We start from the raw sequence: 16,143 nt of genomic DNA, 5'->3' as shown, positions 1-16,143 counted from the left end.
TATAATATTAGTTAATATTATTATTTAATTATATATCTTTTTTAAACTTTTTAAGCTTTAATATTAAGTTTAGAATAATTATAATTATATAGATATAATTTTTTATCTAATAAATATAATAATAATATTTTTAAAATTTTTAATATATATTATATAAATTCTTAAGAATCTTCTTCTTTCAGAATATCTATTTTCTTTTTAGTTTATTAATTAAGTAATCTAAATAATTAAAGAAATTATTATAAATATTATAAATTTTATAAATAATAGATCTATTATTTTTAAAGAGATAGAAAATAAAAAGAAAAAAAAAATATAAAAATTTAAAAAAATATTTTATTTATTTTTATTTAATTATAATAAAATAAAGATAATTAATATTATTATATTTATAATATTAAATAAAATTTTCAATTATTTAACAGAGATTAAATATTTAATAAATTATAAAATAAATTAAGTTTTAGTAGATTTTATAATTAAGAAAAAAATAATAAATTAAGTTAGATTTAAGTTATTAAATAAATAAAAATTTTTTATAATATTAAAAGCTTATATTTATAAATTATATAATTTTTTAAATTTATAATTAAAAATTAATATAATAAACTAGCTAATAAAAAACTTTTAGAAACTTTTTATAAAAAAAAATTTTATATTAATTTTTTATAAATAGCTTTTAAAATATATCTTTTTAAAAATTTTTAAAATATTAAAAAAGATTTTAAGATTTTTATTATTATTTTTTTATATATATTTAATAATATTATTTAAGATCTTAATTTAAAGTTTCTACAGAAGAATATTAATTATAAACTAAATTATATAAATAAAATAGAGAATATAATATTGATTTTAAATAATTTTTAAAAAATTAAAATTAATTAAAATATTATAAAACTAAGTATTTTAATTAAGTTAAGTTTAAAATTTAGCTGAGATTATATTAAATATTATATTATTATTATTAATATTATTAATTATTATATCTAATAATTAATAAGCAAGATTATATTTATATAAGATTAATAGAATAATTATAATTAGATTTTTATTAATATAAAATTTAAATATTAATTAAAAGTTTAGTAAAATTTTATAATAATTTATATTTTTTATTAAGAAATATCTAATTAAATTAAAAAATATTTTTTAATTAGAGCTAATTTAGTAGTTTATTATAATTAATATTTATCTAATATTTAAGAACTTTAATAGCAGCTATATATATATTTTTTTAAATAATTTTATAAGATATTCTTTGATCTATATTTAATTAAAAGAACTTGATTTTTAATAGAAAAATAAAATAATAAGATTAATTATTTATTTAAATTAAATATATTTAATAATTTAGAATAATAGATAATAAATAATTATAAAATATAAGACTTAATTCTGAAAATTCTATTTATTATAAACTATAAAAATCTAGAAAAAGATAATAATTAGAAAAAATTTATTTTAAAAAAATAAATAAATATTTATAATAATTTTTTACTTAGTATTTAATTAATTATTTACTTAGATATAATTAATAATAATTTTTTTTATAATTTTTATAGAGATAATAGCTTATAGAACTAATTTCTGAGTTTTTAATTCTTAAATATTATAAGATATAAAAATATATAATATAATAGATATAAAAAATTTTATTAAAAAATAATATATCTTTTTAAAAATTATTCTATATTATTAATAACTTTTCTTAATTAAAATAAAATAATAATTTTTTAATTTATATATAATTTTTAGAAAAGATTATCTTCTATTATTAATTCTAAAAAATAAAAAACTTTTTTTAAAAAATTAAATATAAGATAATCTTCTGATTCTTTATAATATATATAATCTTAAGATTTAAAAAAAAAGAAAAAATCTGACTTAAGAAGCTTATCTTAGTTTAGATATTATTATAATTTATAAAAATCTAAGAAATAAAAAAAAAGATTTAATAATATTTTTTAAAAATAAATTAAATAATTATAATTAACTTATAATTTTAAAACTATTTTATAAATAATAAATATAAAAAGATAAAAATAAAAAACTCTATAAAAATAATTTATTTTATTTTAAAATATAATTTTATATAAATATAATTTATTATATTTTAATATATAGCTGAGATATCTATTATATTTTATTTATTTTAATAAATTTAATAAATAGAAATTTATATCTAGAGTCTAGAGTTATAAAATAGTCTTTTTTTTTAAATAAAACTGTTTAAAATATAATAGATTAAAATAAAAAATAAATATTTATAAAAAAAATTTATAAAAGATTTTTATAGAATTTTTTATAAAAGCTATAATATTATAATATAAATTTAATATATTCTATTTATTTATTCTATCTATTTAATTTATTTAATTTATTTAATTTATTTAACTTACTCTATTTTAATAATCTGACTATTTATAATCTTCTTAATTATCTATTAATTTCTGATTTTATTAATAGCTCTTTAAGCTATATTTTATCTATAAATCTAAGAATAATCTAATTTAAAAAAAATAATAAAATAAAAGTAGTATATTTATTCTTAATATTTTAATTAATAATTAATATATAATTTTTTTAGTATTTTATAATATAATTAAAATATATAGCTAAAACAGAGCAGTAATTATATATTTTTATATATATTTTTTATTATAAAAATAATAATTTTATAAAAAGCTAAATTTTATTAATATAACTAGAATTTTCTTATTATTTTTAATAAATAATAATAAAAAAGATACTAATTTCTTTTTTAATTATATTTTTTTAATTTAAAAAGCTTTTTTTTATATATTTTTAAATAATAATAAAAATAGCTAGATTAATAATTATTTAATCTAAATATATCTTAATTATACTAGAGCTTAAAAAAATATAGTAAATAAATCTTAATATTAAAAATAATTAAAATAATTAATTATCTGATTTTTAGCTATATTATAATCAGATATAAAAATTTTCTTAATCTGATTATAATCTGGCGGTTAGATATAAAAATTCTAATTAACCTGATCTGACCTGGCTGTTAGCCACTCTAAATATAATATATATTTAATTATAATATAATAATATTTTTTAAATATAGTCTATTATTTAATCTATTTAATTAATTATTTTAAAAAATATACTATACTCTGAAAAAGATTTTTAAAAAATTTAATATAAAAAAATAAAAGAAAATATAAAATATTGAATTTAAAATATAATTATTTAATTAATTAATCTGATTAATCTAATTAAATCTAATTAAAATAAAAAATATTTTTTAATTAAAACTAATTTAATAGTCTATTATAATTAATATTTATTTAATATCTAGAAATTTTAATAATAATTATATATATATTTTTTTAGATAGTTTTATAAGATATTTTTTAATTTATATTTAATTAAAAGAACTTAGTTTTCAGCAGAAAAATAAAATAGTAAGATTAATTAATTATTTAAATTAAATATATTTAATAGTTTAAAATAATAGATAATAAATAATTATAAAATATAAAACTTAATTCTAAAAATTCTGTTTATTATAAATTATAAAAATCTAAAAAAAAATAATAATTAAAAAAGATTTATTTTAAAAAAATAAATAAATATTTATAATAGTTCTTTATTCAGTATCTAACTAATTATTTATTTAAATATAATTAATAATAATTTTTTTTATAATTCTTATAAAGATAATAGCTTATAGAACTAGTTTCTAAGTTTTTAATTTCTAAATATTATAAAATATAAAGATATATAATATAATAAATATAAATAATTTTATTAGAGAATAATATATCTTTTTAAAAATTATTTTATATTATTAATAATATTTTCTAATTAAAATAAAATAATAATTTTTAAGTTTATAGATAATCTTTAAAAAAGATTATTTTCTATTATTAATTCTAAAAAATAAAGAGCTTTTTTTAAAAATTAAATATAAGATAATTTTTAATTCTTTATAATATATATAATCTTAATTCTTAAGATTTAAAAGAGAAGAAAAAGTCTGACTTAAAAAGTTTATCTTAGTTTAAATATTATTATAATTTATAAAAATCTAAGAAACAGAAGAAAAAGATTTAATAATATTTTTAAAATAAATTAAATAATTATAATTAATTTATAATTCTAAAATTATTTTATAAATAATAAATATAAAAAAATAAAAGCAGAAAACTCTATAAAAATAGTTTATTTTATTTTAAAATATATTTTTATATAAATATAATCTATTATATTTTAATATATAGCTAAGATATCTGCTATATTTTATTTATTTTAATAAGTTTAATAAATAAAATTTTATATTTAAAATCTAGAGTTATAAAATAGTCTTTTTTTTAAAATAAAATTACTTAAGATATAATAGACTAAAATAAAAAATAGATCTTTATAAAAAAAATTTATAAAATATTTTTATAAAATCTTTTATAAAAGCTATAATATTATAATATAGATTTAATATATTTTATTTATTCTATTTATTTATTTTATTTATTTAATTTATTTAATCTATTTAATCTACTTTATTTTAATAATTTAATTATTCTTTCTAATTATTTTATATATAATTCATAATCTTTTTAATTATTTATTTATTTTTAATTTTATCAATAGCTTTTTAAGCTATATCTTATCTATAAATCTAAGAATAGTCTAATTTAAAAAAATAATAAAATAGAAATAAGATATTTATTCTTAATATTTATTTTATAATTAATATAAAGTTTCTTTAATCTTTTACAATATAATTAAGATATTTAATTAAAACAGAGTAATAATTATATATTTTTATATATATTTTTTATTATAAGAATAATAATTTTATAAAAAGCTAAATTTTATTAATATAACTAGATTTTTTTATTATTTCTAATAAATAATAATAAAAAAGATATTAATTTTTTTTAAATTATATTTTTTTAATTTAAAAAGCTTTTTTTTATATATTTTTAGATAATAATAAAAATAATTAGATTAAAAATTATTTAATCTAAATATATCTTAATTATACTAGAGCTTAAAAAGATATAATAAATAAATCTTAATATTAAAAATAATTAAAATAATTAATTATCTAATTTTTAGCTATATTATAATTAGATATAAAAATTTTTTTAATCTAATTATAATCTGGCAGTTAGATATAAAAATTCTAATTAATCTAATCTGATCTGGCTGTTAGTCACTCTAGCTGCTGTTTATTAATATTTATACTATAATATTATAAAAGAACTATTTAAATATATTTTCTTAAAATATTTTTAATTTAATAATATTCTCTTATTATTAATATTTTTTAATATCTAACTTTATATAAAATTTATTTTTTTTGATTTTTTATTATCTAAGATTTTAATAGATTTTATTATAGCTATTTTATTTAATTTATTTTTATAATTTTATATAAAATATTTATTATTTTTATATTTCAAATAGAGTTTTTTTTATCTTTTTATTAAAATTCTTCTTTTAAGATTTATTATAAAATAAGATTTTTTAAAAAAAGATTTTTAATTTTTTTTAAAAGAAATTTCTTAGATAAAGAGTTATAATTTTATTTAAGATAATTTTCTAATTTATTTTATTTAAATTATTTTTTTAATTATAAATAAAGAATAATTTAAGTAATAAAAATTTTATTTTAGTATATTTATATAATAAATATTATAATTAATTTTCAGAAATTAATTACAGTATTTCTTATATAAATCAGTTTTTTTTATTTTAATTATATTTTCAATAATTATTTAGTAAATAGTAGTATTAAACTTGAATTTTTTAAATTAATTAGTTAATTAATATTATTAATAATAAGAAAAGTTTTATTAAATCTTTTAAGAAATATTTTTAGACTTTTTTTTATTTTATTTTATTATTATAATTTATATAAAAGTCTTTTTTTATATTTAAATTTTTAAATAATTAATTTATTAGCTATAATAGATTATTTTATTATATAATTTTATTTATTTTTTATTTAGATATAATTTAGAAAAATATATATTATTTAGTTTTTTTATAAAAATAATTATAAATATAATAGATTTCTTTTTATTTTATTTATAAAATATTTTTTATTAATAAAAAACTTTATACAAAGCTTCTTATAAGAAAACTATATTTTAAAAATTCCTTTAAAAAAATTTAGAATTTAAAAACTAGATTTAAAATTATATAATTAAATATTAAATAAAAATAATATAACTAATATAAATAATAATATAAAATATTATTGTAAAATCTTTAGTTAAATCTATAGCTAAGCTTTTATTATTTAATATTTTTATTATTAATTAATTAAAATATATTTATTTATTATTTAAATCTATTTATAAAATACATACTGCTTATATAAATTCTTAAATAATATTTTAATTATTATAAGTTATTAAATTAAGAAAATTTATTATTTTTATATATTAAATAATTCTTAATTCTCAAGAGATTATCGCTTAATAATAATTAATTCTTAATATTAGAAGAATAATTAAATTAATTTAACTTAATAATTAATTATTAAGACAGAAGAAATTAATAAAGAAAAAAAAGAAAAAAAAATAAGAATATTTAAATTTTAAATTTTATTTTTTATCTTTTTTTATATAATACTATTTCTTACTTTATTTAATTATTTATTTAATTATAATATACTGAACAAAGCATTCACACAGGTATTATTAAGTCTTTGGGATTTGAAGGATTTGTATAAGAACCCCATAACACTCTGTGACTCTACTAATATTCTTATTATTATTAATTAAAATATATTTATTAATTATTCAAATATAATTATAAAATATATACTGCTTATATAAATTCTTAAATAATATTTCAAATATTATAAATTATTAAATTAAAAAGATTTATTATTTTTATATATTAAATATTTCTTAATTCTTAAGAGATCTTTTCTTGATAATAATCAATCTCTAATATTTAAGAAATAATTAAATTATATTAATCTAATAATTAATTATTAATATAAAAAAATTAATAAAAAGAAAATAATATTTAAATTATATTTTTTTATTTCTTTTTATATAGTATTATTTCTTATTTTATTATTATTTTAATATATCACACAGATATTGCCAAGTATTTGGGATTTGGAGAGTTTGTACAAGAACCCCATAACAAATATAATAATAATTGATAAGATGACTGTCAGACTAACTCGCTTACATGACCGAGTTACTTACAGATTATATTATAAGTTCTTATTATCTAGCTAGTTATAATAATATTAATTATATTATCTTTATTAATATCTTACTATTCGCAAATGGCTTTATCTAATATTATTATTATATAACAAGGACTGCCTACCTGCAGCACACTATAGCATCTCCAACCTAGGTAAGTCTGTCGATCCAGAGTACGATCCATCCTAATTGTAAATATTCCCAACACTTACTCCTTCACAACTGGGCTGAAGTTTCTCCACTCCAGCCACCCGCCACAGGCTTTTAGCCACGCCACATCCTTTACACATGTTATTTACTCCGTACAGAAGTTACGTACTGCAAAAAGATGTCTACCTAGTAGATACTGCCTCAGGCTCCGTATAGACTCCGTATATCGCCTTGCTAATCCTTGAGATGGCTATATGAGAGTATCCTCCAAAGACCTTTGCCTGCCAATAGATAGATAGATTATGGGATAAGGTCTACAAGTAAAATTAGCGGGGAAGCTGTTGAAGACTCAAATTACTTAAGGTTATCATTATACTATTACTATATATATTATTTATGCTACCTATGTCAGATTATACTGACCTACAAGAAAGCGATGATATTTTATGCGTTATCCTGGCCCCTCCAGAAGTTAGGGTCATATGTGGGTAGATAGTACATGGCTACTATCTACTCCGTGCCTACTCACTTACAAAGTAAGGTACTACCTAGGTAGGGTTGCATTTAGTGTTTACACCTTATGACTGGGGCAGTACTAGTTACAGACCTACTAGCCGTCCTGGTAGTAGATGGCTTGGCGTCAGCTTGTATATATACTAGTTATAAAGTACTACCAAATCGACACAAAGGGACACCTATTATCTACTATCTACCAGGTATGTAGGTGGTAAACAAAGTACTCCTGTTTATTCAGATATCGAGGGGAACACTGACTCGCACTTGATCTATTCAAATTGCTAGCTAGTACTCATTAAATTACCTTAATTTACCCCAGACACGCCATCGTACCTAGCGGAGAAGTCCACTGACCACCAAAGAACCCTTCTGCCCACAAAGATAATTCGGAACGATGAATAATCCATCTGCCATGCTGGAAGCTCTCAATGTTATTTGCCTGGTGCATTAAATAGGTTGGTCATTAGAGCTCTTCTGCTAATTACCGCAAAGGAATTATCCTTGTCTTCAATTACCTCGGGTCGCGTCCACTCGAAGCCCTTAGGAGTGCTGGATACGGAGCCTTATCCCTCATATTGATTCAGGGGACTGAAAAGCAGATTCATGGAGCACTGCAGGCAAGTAAAGTACCACAGAGCGCAAAACTTACATGTTGAACTGGGGCAAGATTGGAATAATGGTGATGAACTACGGTCAGAGTATTCCCTGCTGTTACCTGTAGATCAGTGGCACTTCATATCAGCCCTTGATCGTCTGAATTCTGAAGTCCGAACAGCACCAGACAGTCAGTGCCCCCCCCCCCCCCCCCCCCCAAGAACCCAGCTAGGCGTCAAACTATAACCCCAGGATATGATGGTGGCAGACTGCAGTTACACGTGATCTACGGAGTACAGTGTGCGATGATAAAGCAGCGGTGCTCCTGGGATCGACTGGTCCACTGGGGTGAGAATCTGGGGTGAACCAGCCAGTAAGGGCGGATTTCAGGATCGGAGCTTCGGAAGGCCGTCAAAATATCACTTCCGTTTCCAAGAGTTGGACGATCGAGGTCGGGTCGACTCCAGGGGACAAATACCTACCAGGGGCCTTTCTGTAGACCAGCCCAATTGTCCTGCCATGATGCAAAGCAAACACCGAGTATCGCTCCCAGGCCATCTCTGGGCCCCGGCTTTCCGATAAGCTCCAGAATCAATGGGTGTGTATGGCAAGGGCGGTCTTGACATCATGTATCAGTCGGTCCAAGCACCACTGCCAATGACTGGTCGGATTACAATGCCATAAAGCCAACGTCTCGGAGATGGTCTTTTGTAGTTTTCTAGTCGCTACTCCGTGTGATCTCCGACTTCCGGGACAGATTATTTCTGGATTAAACTGGTACAATCATCTGCATCTACAGCCATGAGAAACTCCTTCCCGGGTACTGGTCGATCCATAAGTAGACCGCACAAGGTTTGGACGTGCTGTAGCGAGCCCTGCTGGGTGGATGATGACTTAAAGGTGATCTCACTGGTTAACGTCGTATTCTGTGTGCATCCACCTGGATTCCTTTCAAGTTCAATAAAGACGAATTCCGGCGCCTGGGGAAGCGGGATGTGCCAGTGGTAAAAGTGCCAGACGGTAGCTTGGATGACCTAGGGGTAGTGATGAATGCGAACTGAACATAGCCCATTGGACCACCCACTCTCCGCGTCACATAGCGAAAGGAGGGGGTAGGTAGCAAGGGGGTGAAGGGACAATGAAAAGATGAAGAGCGCGGAAGCAGCTCCCGCAGAGCAAGAGTGGGACGCTTTAGTAGACGGCTCGCATGAGCCATGGATTCGTCTACAAAATACATGCTTTGATAAAGACAGGGGAAAGCCGTTATCCAGGTATTCGCTCCCCAATGGATCGGTTCTACCCATGCTTCCCCACCGCCCATGGCAATAGTGAGCCAGTGGCTCCCTAGTGGGGAAAACCGAAGACTCATTTCCGTCCGGCCTTCTCTTGCATCTCCCGCATCGCAGCTCTTGCACTTCTACTGCCTCCCAATTTGGGCCCTCGCGGAGCATCAGGCTTGGTGACCTTTGTGTTTCTCGCACGCGCCACACGACGCCGGGATTGGATAGCATCAAGGAAGTCTCTCCTGAACTGTTCCGCTACCCTATCGTCGGCCGCCTGTCCATCCGCATCTCCTACATCCCCTACTCCTAACTCTTCGGGTCCTTCGTAGACGTCCACTGGATAGATCACGTAAGCGTGAGCGATGAGATGGGTATCTAGGGTCCACACTGGGGTCTCACATTTGCTTTCCCGTAACACTTCTTCCACGACTCGATCTCGTTCGATGTCTTCATTTGTTCGCCATCTGCGATTACGCCCCGATTTCTGGTCCTTACCTACGGCGGACATCCTGGAGCCAGGATCCTGCTCGGCGAGAGAGGCATGGTCATCATCCATGGCAAGCCTTCTTGTCGCTGCTTGCGTGCGAGCAATGTTCTGTAATGTGGCCTCGTGGCCCAGATCGATCTCATGCAGCTTCCCCAAAGAGGCCGGTTCGCGTTGCGGAAGGTCGTTGATAGACAGAGCCGACGTAGTATCACTCGTCCGGGAGGGGTCAAAGCCCGTAGTTTCCGTCGGTATACTGCACCGGTGTCGCTTCGCCATTTCGGTTTCTATATAGGCCATCCTTATCTTGTTAGTTTCCATTGCAACCCGGACGCATTGAAGGCATAGGGGAAGGGTGGGGGAACAGTACATATGTTTATCAACGTCGACCGTCTGGCCAGTGTGCGCCGTGAAACGATCACACATTGCACGCATTCGTTCCTTGTCCAGGTCCTCCATAGTCGCGCCTGAGACGACAGCCTGGCTCTCATGGCTCGTCGCCGGCCGCGATGTGGCGGAGAACTCGATGCCGCCCTTTCGAGCTCGGTGAAGCCGCCGGGAACGAAGAGGATCGATTGCGGGGAAGGGGCCTGGGGATTCTTGCCACGATGGAGGTGTGGATGACTCGGAGACATGAGCAGGTTGTCCTGCAGTGGCAGATTGCGCATCCTCCTCGCCGTCAACGTCTGGCCGGCGTCGCTGGAACTTTCGCCTCTTCACCGGCCGAAAGAGGGCGGCCGGGTCGATCTCCGGATCCATCACCGGTGAAGGTCACAAAGGATGCTTGTATAATACAAGGCGATCTGCCGAAAGTGTGTTGTAGTGCCGACTCGGATAGCTAGGTAAGTTGTTGTCCTGCGAGGGAGGGAAGTTGGCGCGCCTGCGCAGCTGGTCTGTCTTGCCGCCGCCGCGATTATTCATACCGTTTGCTCCGCTCGCTGCATCCATCCCATCCTCCCATATTTCTCCGGCATCATCAGCGCTGCCCGCCCACTCGACTTTCCTTCGTACACCTGCCTTCGACTGGTGGTTCCGGCTCGGCCGATCGGAAATTACACACTCAGCCATCTACCCTGTTTGCCAGAGTCGACATGAACCCTTCCATCCCACCTTCGACGGCCGAATATGGCGGGGGTATGTTACTCCACCGTGCTGGCGACAAGGCCCTTGGCGCACAGTTTTTCGTTGGTAGTGCTAACTGTTAGACGTTTGTTTGTACAGACGAGGTTTCGGCGATTGTACTCGATTCCGGATACTCGACAACGCGCGCGGGCTTTGCAGGGGAGGATACCCCAAAATCCTTAATCCCTACATACTATGGGAGGTACTCCTTGGACGGACAGGAAAAGCTGGTCTTCGGCGATGATGTCTTTGTTACACCCCGGCCTGGTCTTTCGGTTCATAACCCAATGGGTCGAGATGGGATTGTGGAAGACTGGGACATGGCCGAGAGAGTGTGGGAATATGCTTTTACATCACGCCTAACGGGCCCCAAGTCAGGAAATCCTCTGCAGAACGGGCTGAACGATGTCTTGGAGGGCGAGCTGCCTACAGATATGGAGGGGGTGGAATCCGAAGAGAAGCTTCTTGCCGACAGCCCCCTCCTGATGTCAGAACCCGGTTGGAATCCCACGAAGGCCCGCGAAAAGACCATCGAGATTGCTATGGAAAAGTGGGGGACCCCGGCGTTTTATCTGGCCAGAAATGGTGTTCTGTCAGCGTGAGTTGCTCACAGTTTAGATTTCTGATTTAATTGCCCCTGCACATCTTACTGACATGCATGTCTACTTGCTTGCATTAGCTTTGCGGCTGGTAAAGCTTCAGCTCTAGTCGTTGACATTGGTGCTTCCAACATCTCCGTGACACCGGTCCATGATGGCATGATACTGAAGCGAGGTGTCCAACATTCTCCTTTAGGGGGTGACTATATTTCATCGCAGATCCGCGCCCTATTCAAGTCAAACGCACCACAGCCGATATCGATCACACCTCATTATCTGATTTCCTCAAAGACAGCAGTTGATGCTGGTCAACCCCCACAAGTCAAACTCAAGACTTTCCCCCCTGACCGGGTTCCAGATTCATCCTATCGGACCCTGCTTGAGGAGCGGACACTTTCTGAGTTTAAGGAATGCGTCGTTCAGGTCTGGCCTGGTCCCAACAAACTGTCTGCCACAGGTCCAAATGGTGTCCCAAATGAAGAGGTCGCGAAGAGCAATCCTGGACGGCCATTTGAGTTCCCTGACGGTTATAACCAGGTCTTTGGTATTGATCGCTACAGGGTGGTGGAGTCTCTATTTGATGCCAAGGCCGCGATCCCAGATCCCGAATCACTGTTTCCCACGCCGTCGCCGGCTCAGACTGTGCCGGAGCTCATAAAGAATGCCCTCAACGGTGTCGATGTCGACGTACGCCCGCATTTGCTGGCCAATGTCGTCGTGACGGGCGCATCGAGCCTGCTTTACGGGTTTACGGACCGTTTGAACCAGGAGCTCATGCAAATGTTTCCAGGTCCTCGCGTGCGGATATCAGCCCCAGGCAACACTGCTGAGCGAAAGTTTGGTTCTTGGATCGGTGGAAGTATCCTCGCCAGTCTGGGAACCTTTCATCAAATGTGGATTTCCAAAAAGGAATTTGACGAACATGGCCCGAACATTGTTGAGAAGCGCTGCAAATAGGTCATCATTTTGTTCGTTCACGTCTAAGTGTTCAAAGTTGGACGGATGTAGACTGGCGACCAAATGTTGTCACAAAACAAACACTCTCATACACCTCCCCTTTAATGTTGAATACTGAAGAATCTATCTGCATTGCGCAGTAAAGTTTTGACCAAGGCTCTACCTACTTTTTCTGCTGAAACTACGAGGGGGGCTATTTCCATGTTTAGGCCTGTTTTTAGCAGTACCACATACTATTAGCTTTCAACCTTCTTGTAGTGCATGACTTATCCACGAACATCGTGTCATCGATATGGTAAGGTAGTGAGTGGATTTTAGATGGGGTCTCCCAGACGGACATTATAAATATCAGGGAATCCCTTAGGCACTATTGGGACCTAGGATGAAATAACCATTTTAGGTGAAGATGTTGGCAGGCTCGGCAATGCGTCGGCGGTATGGTGGGTGATGCTGGACATTCTCTCTGCTCCTGAGTGACGCCGGTATGGAAGGAAGGGCTGTTATTTGTGCATCCCCCACCATGGTTCCGAGATTATCGCTATGGCCAGGACGTTCTGCTTCACAGTTATCCTCGGCTGCATTTAAATGTACCGAAAAGACGTGGACTCTAGGGTCCACATTCCTTTTTGGCTTCAAAGAATAGGTATTCATCACATCGGAGTCATCGTGTAGCCAGGCCATATTCGCTTTCAAGTTGGCCGCGATGGTGTTCGTCTCTAGATCCATGGGAGTACCTGAGTTGTGGGAGGATTCAGTGCAAAAAATACTCCAAGGCCCATTCTTTTTTAGTTGCGACGAGTGGCGAGTATTTCTTCCTTCCTTCTGTGTCGTGTATTCCCAAGCGTCCATCACTCGATCAGACCTAAAATACTGCAACAGTTGGTTCTTCATCGCCTCCCGTCTGAGCGATGTCTGCGCCGTAGCCGAGCATTCTGCTTGAGCTAACAAAAATGTTCCCTGAGATCTCAGGGGTTGCTCTTTTCTGGTCACATGCAGGGGTTTCTTTTGTTCCAAAGAGACACTTTGAGCTTTCGACGTGCGGGATGGTGCCGTGGAAGGACGTGCCGCCGTTGGTTCAAGATTGTCACCCGCTGATCTCTCCATCTTCAATCTGGGCCTCGAGAGCCGTCGAAGCCTGGGAATAATCCCTTCGGAGTATAGGCCACCTGATGGACCGTTGACAGAACTTGCTCGGCCGCGTCGCTTTGTGTCCTTACTATAGTCGCCCTTCTCCTTGGCCGCCCTAAGATTTGGAACACTTTTCTGCATCATCCTGTGGCACTCCTTCGATTTCAGAAAAGTAGCTGTTCCCGGGAGCTCTGGAGCACGAGGCAGAGGTTTATTGGGGGGTGAAGCCGCCGCAGTAATGGATGCTCCCTTCTCAATGAGCCTTTCTCGCAATGATTTTCCTCGCGAAATGCTCTTACATGTTTGCATGTAGGACACCTGGATCATATCAGTGTCAATACCCACGTATGGGCCTGACGGCTTTTTGTAACTGACCACGGATTTCCGACTGGCTACTCCCACGCGCCGCTGCATTTCCGTGATGGCCAAGCCAAGCTGGAAAAGAGCGGACTGGAGGGCGAAGCCTCTCCGGTAAAGCTTTGAAAATGCCACATTCCAGCCCTCCGAATTCGCCAGCATGGCCTTGTAGACAGCAAGCATTTTGGCGGACAACGGGTCGTTTTCTTGGGCTGCCCTTCTAAGATACGCCCATAACGCACCAATTGCTTCCCGGCCTTTCTGTACATCCTTGAGAGCGTCCCTGATTGCGGCTGTGAACCGTTCAATAGCATGCTCGATTCTGTCATTATAATCAATCATGGAAAGACGAAAACTGCGTTCATCCAGCATCTCATCAAAGATGTCTAGGTTCTGAAGAGGTAGTTTAAGATATTGAGTTCGCGTGCGCACGTCAATTTGAATGATCAGAAAGTCCTCCGAGGTCCTACCAATAAATCCATCAATCTCATCTACATGGACTTGGAGAATTTTCAAGACCTCCACGTCTGACTTCGCTAGCCCTTCAAACAGAAGGTGGACTCCAAACGACATTTGAGCGGTGAGTTTCCATAAAGGATGATATCTGCCTCCAGTTAGTGCGCAATGTCGTGGGAGTCCAATGGAACAATGTGTTGCCAACTGCTTGCCTTTCGTCAGCCCTCTGGCGCCATTTTCGACCACAAAGTCGCTCATACTCGGGCCTTTCAATTAGATTCCTGCGCCTGGATTGGGCATCAAGATTAGTTATCCGCTCACTCTTTTGGAGTTCAATGGACTCTATAATTGATTCCTCGAAGGGGCCCTGCAACTGAGGAATCGGGTGCCTTGAGAAATGACCATCGTATGCCTTATGTGTTGGTGTGTGCCCTTTATCTGGCCAGTCATTGGCAGGAGCTGCCGGTTTCTCCCCCCTTTTAGTTGCAGGCGCCATCAATAGGGAGGCGAACCAGAACTAGCAAGACCCTAGTCTAGCTGCCTGCTGTCTCAATCCCAATATAAAAGTGGCAGGTTGCTTGATGCCGTCAGCTTGACGCTACAGCATAAGCATTATAAACTGCTACCTCCTCGCTAAGATGGATATCACTCAAGCTAGATGTGGTTGCGCCCTCTTCAGTGTGCCAAGATGTGACAAGGTGGCTCATAGTAGCATGGTGTAATAGCAGGCGCAGCAGCTTAGGGGGCGACTAGTATGATATATGCAGGTGCTTTCCTGTGAAGGCTGGTGGGACAATGGCGTCTAGTATCTAGCAGTTGTCTAGATGAATTGCGGGTGCCAATAAGACTTAGTTAGAGGGGGGGTAAAGGAGAAATATAAGCACACATCCTTAGGGCTTCATCCGCTTATTGCATGCATGTGTACGGTGGACTCCGTAGGAGAGACGGAAATGTGAAAGGGGGTCTAGGAAGGAACCAATGGACGAGTGGAGAATGTTCCGACCACATGTATCTAATTACAGGACCTTGGTCAGCCCTCATCAGAATCCAACAGACGCAGCAAAAGGGGGCCGTAAGTCATCGGAGTCGGAGTCGGACTGTGCAGCTATTGGTTGGTTAGGTACGCAGTAGCTAGGTACCTTGGCTGACCTGTAGCCTGTAGGAGATTGGAGATGACGGTAGGTAATAACAATACTCTATCCTTCATCTAGAAGACATATTAACCAAACCCACTACGTGATCTAGTGCATAATACAATAATAAAGCAACAGGGTCATGGACACCAA

The 16,143-nt window shown here is 32.0% G+C and overlaps 4 protein-coding genes across 4 annotated transcripts; 1 reads left to right on the top strand and 3 right to left on the bottom strand.

Moving 5' to 3' along the window:
* Positions 1-6,966: 6,966 nt before the first annotated feature.
* Positions 6,967-9,029, bottom strand: BO70DRAFT_356931 (uncharacterized protein; the record flags this gene model as incomplete). Its single annotated transcript, XM_025541954.1, has 11 exons — positions 6,967-6,971; positions 7,209-7,233; positions 7,283-7,295; positions 7,424-7,491; positions 7,559-7,642; positions 7,895-7,909; positions 7,973-8,005; positions 8,136-8,146; positions 8,211-8,316; positions 8,527-8,564; positions 8,954-9,029. 11 exons carry the CDS (start codon positions 9,027-9,029, stop codon positions 6,967-6,969), a joined length of 474 nt encoding a protein of 157 aa, XP_025394314.1.
* A 789-nt stretch (positions 9,030-9,818) lies between these two features.
* BO70DRAFT_203521 (telomere length and silencing 1 family protein) lies at positions 9,819-11,098 on the bottom strand. Its single transcript, XM_025538616.1, has 3 exons — positions 10,609-11,098; positions 10,154-10,539; positions 9,819-10,090 (listed from the first exon to the last, which is right to left on the bottom strand). The coding sequence occupies exons 1-3, from the start codon at positions 10,995-10,997 to the stop codon at positions 9,837-9,839; spliced, it is 1,029 nt and encodes a 342-aa protein (XP_025394313.1). The 5' UTR covers positions 10,998-11,098; the 3' UTR covers positions 9,819-9,836.
* Positions 11,099-11,251: 153 nt separating this feature from the next.
* BO70DRAFT_433553 (actin family protein) lies at positions 11,252-13,164 on the top strand. The gene is made up of 3 exons (XM_025548417.1): positions 11,252-11,372; positions 11,460-11,958; positions 12,040-13,164. The coding sequence occupies exons 1-3, from the start codon at positions 11,330-11,332 to the stop codon at positions 12,914-12,916; spliced, it is 1,419 nt and encodes a 472-aa protein (XP_025394312.1). The 5' UTR covers positions 11,252-11,329; the 3' UTR covers positions 12,917-13,164.
* Positions 13,115-15,550, bottom strand: BO70DRAFT_203502 (uncharacterized protein). The gene is made up of 2 exons (XM_025538615.1): positions 15,070-15,550; positions 13,115-15,005 (listed from the first exon to the last, which is right to left on the bottom strand). The coding sequence occupies exons 1-2, from the start codon at positions 15,351-15,353 to the stop codon at positions 13,313-13,315; spliced, it is 1,977 nt and encodes a 658-aa protein (XP_025394311.1). The 5' UTR covers positions 15,354-15,550; the 3' UTR covers positions 13,115-13,312.
* Positions 15,551-16,143: the final 593 nt, after the last annotated feature.

The sequence above is a fragment of the Aspergillus heteromorphus genome, assembly GCF_003184545.1.
Source record: "Aspergillus heteromorphus CBS 117.55 chromosome Unknown BO70scaffold_60, whole genome shotgun sequence".
Classification (NCBI taxonomy): Eukaryota; Fungi; Ascomycota; class Eurotiomycetes; order Eurotiales; family Aspergillaceae; genus Aspergillus; species Aspergillus heteromorphus.
This window is presented reverse-complemented; position numbering and strand designations above follow the sequence as displayed.

Bases quoted from the DNA above. Each gene is read 5' to 3' on its own strand.
- BO70DRAFT_203521 (XM_025538616.1), bottom strand. From the start codon at position 10,997: ATGGATCCGGAGATCGACCCGGCCGCCCTCTTTCGGCCGGTGAAGAGG. The intron at 10,540-10,608 runs GTACTGTTCCCC...TAACAAGATAAG, and splicing joins GTCGACGTTGATAAACATAT to GATGGCCTATATAGAAACCG. The intron at 10,091-10,153 runs GTGAGACCCCAG...TGATCTATCCAG, and splicing joins AGTGTTACGGGAAAGCAAAT to TGGACGTCTACGAAGGACCC.
- BO70DRAFT_433553 (XM_025548417.1), top strand. From the start codon at position 11,330: ATGAACCCTTCCATCCCACCTTCGACGGCCGAATATGGCGGGG. The intron at 11,373-11,459 runs GTATGTTACTCC...TTGTTTGTACAG, and splicing joins GACGGCCGAATATGGCGGGG to ACGAGGTTTCGGCGATTGTA. The intron at 11,959-12,039 runs GTGAGTTGCTCA...TGCTTGCATTAG, and splicing joins AGAAATGGTGTTCTGTCAGC to CTTTGCGGCTGGTAAAGCTT.
- BO70DRAFT_203502 (XM_025538615.1), bottom strand. From the start codon at position 15,353: ATGGCGCCTGCAACTAAAAGGGGGGAGAAACCGGCAGCTCCTGCCAAT. The intron at 15,006-15,069 runs GCAAGCAGTTGG...AACTGGAGGCAG, and splicing joins CGCCAGAGGGCTGACGAAAG to ATATCATCCTTTATGGAAAC.